Source organism: Vollenhovia emeryi, unplaced genomic scaffold (genome assembly GCF_000949405.1).
Source record: "Vollenhovia emeryi isolate VEMERY1.0 unplaced genomic scaffold, V.emery_V1.0 DF945060.1, whole genome shotgun sequence".
In the NCBI taxonomy this organism is placed as follows: domain Eukaryota; kingdom Metazoa; phylum Arthropoda; class Insecta; order Hymenoptera; family Formicidae; genus Vollenhovia; species Vollenhovia emeryi.
The window spans coordinates 1-2,292 of NW_011961306.1; the positions used below are offsets into that span (position 1 = coordinate 1).

The following is a 2,292-nucleotide window of genomic DNA, read 5'->3' on the forward strand; positions in this document are numbered from 1 at the left end:
CTACTAAGATTTCTCTGTTTACCGAGTCAAAGGCTGCTTTCAAATCCATGAATATCACCACCATCTTCCCATCTTTCTCTTCAATCTTCTTGTTTATCATATAGTTCAGTCCGTATATTTGCCCCACTGTCCCCCTGCCCTCCCTAAACCCTGCTTGACTCGGCGGCAGCATCCCCTTATTTTCCACTTCCTTTCTCAGCCTGTTCTCTACCATCATTGCATATATTTTATATGCTGTCTGTGTCAGTGTTATCCCTCTATAATCCTCCGCCTTCTTTCCTTTTCCTTTTTTCCATATCGGCACTATCACCCCCTCCCTCCATTCCTTCGGCCAGCCCTCTCCCTTCCACACCCTCTTGCATATTTCCCATAGCCAACTCCTCACCTCTTCTCCCCCATATTTCCATACCTCGTTTACTATTCCATCTCCTCCTGTTGCTTTCCTGTCCTTCAGTCTTCTTATTGCCCCCTCCATCTCCTCTCTGCTTAGTTCCTCTTCCTCCTCCTCCTCTTTTTTTCTTCTTTCCCCCTTTCCTCTAACCCTCCAATCCACCCCTCCTAACATTTCTTTAAAATACCCTTCCCATTCCTCCATTTTAATTCCCTGCTCTATCCCCCTTCTTCCCCCCTTTCCCTTCTTACCACCTCCCATACCTGTCTTTCTGTTCTAATCCCTTCTATCTCCTTCTCCCACTCTTCCCTTTCTTTCTTTTTCTTTTCCTCACACACTCTTCTGAACTCCCTTCTACTTTTCCTATATTTCTCTCCATCACCCCCTCTTCTTTTCCATTCCCTCAGTTCCCTTTTAGCTTCCTCTTTCCTCTCTTTACATTCTTCATCCCACCATCCTTTCCTTCTCCTCCCCCCTCCCAACTCCTTTTCTACCTTTTTCACTGCTTCACCCACTCTTTCCTTTATTCTCTCCCACTCCTCCCCTACCGTTCCCCCTCCCCTTCACTCCTCCCACAGTATTCCCTAAATCTTCTCCTCCCTTCTTCTGTCCAAATCCTTCTCCCTCCTCCTTTTCCTCCCCTTTTCTTTCTCCTTCCTTTCCTTCCTTCTCCTTCTATTTAGACTACCAGTGGTTGATGGTCTGAGTCTGTCTTTTCCTCTACTTCCATCCTCCTCACCTTCCTTCTCGTCTCCCTATCCCCTATTACATAGTCTATGACCGTTCCCTCTCTTCCTCCCGTAAAAGTCCACTCCCCTTCCTCATCTCCTTCCACATTCCCATTCATTATTGACTATCCTCTTTCCTCCAAAAAGCTACACAGTTTCCTTCCCTCCTTATTACATTTTTCATCTCTTGACTTTCTCTCCTTTTCCCTGCCTTCTGTCCCCTCCTCCCCTACCTCTCCTCCTTTCCTTCCTCTCCTTGCATTAAAGTCTCCACCTATCAACACCCTCACCCCTTCTTCTCTCTTCTCCATCCATCCCTTCAACTTCTCTAACTTCTTTTCCAGATCTTTATTTACATACACCCCTATTATTCTCCACCAGTCTCAGCCTAATTTCACCTTCATACCTATCATACCTTCCTCCTCCTCCTCTCCCCCTGTTTCCATCTCAATCTCTTCTCTTCTTCCCATTACCATTCCCCCCATCGCTCTTCCTTTCTTATTTCTTTTCCCGGCCTCCTGCATTTCCCATATGTATCCTTTTGGCATTCTCCTTCTTATCTTCTCCCATCCCTTCTTTTGCACCCACGTCTCACTCATCACTATTATGTCCCACTTTCCTATTCCCTCCCAGAACTCCTTGTCCTTGCTTTCTAACCCCGCCACATTCCAAAAACCTACTTTATATTCCTCCCTCCTTCTCTCTATCTTCTACTCTCCTTTGCTTTTCCTTCTCCCCCCTTCCTTTCCTTCTTCCTCCCCTCCCGTTCTCTCCTTCTCTAAAACCCCTCCTCTCTCCTCTCCCTTATCGCCCCTGCCCCCTGCTCCAATTTCAATTCCTCCCTTTCTTCATCCCATCTCCACATTTCTTCATCTATCCACATCTTCATATACCCGATTCTCACTTTCCGCCCTTCTCTTCTTTTCCTCTCTGCCTCCCTCCTAATCAACCACTCTGTTCTTCTTTCTTCCTCCGTCAAATCATCCTTGATCCATTCTGTCCTATCCTTCAGGTTCTTTTTCCCTCTCATCACCTCTATTTTATCCCCTATATTCGCGAACCTCACTAACACCATTTCCTTCCCCTCTTCATTCTTTCTACCTATCCTCCTTATCTCTTCTACTTCGCCTTCGCTCCCGTTTCTTCAATGATTCCCTCTACCTCCTCTCTTAG

The 2,292-nt window shown here is 46.3% G+C and overlaps 1 protein-coding gene across 1 annotated transcript; it reads right to left on the reverse strand.

Annotated features, from left to right (window-relative positions):
• Nucleotides 1-22: 22 nt before the first annotated feature.
• LOC105562021 lies at nt 23-595 on the reverse strand (the record flags this gene model as incomplete). Its single annotated transcript, XM_012012505.1, has 1 exon — nt 23-595. A coding segment is annotated over exon 1 (573 nt), but the record flags the coding sequence as incomplete, so codon positions are not given.
• Nucleotides 596-2,292: the final 1,697 nt, after the last annotated feature.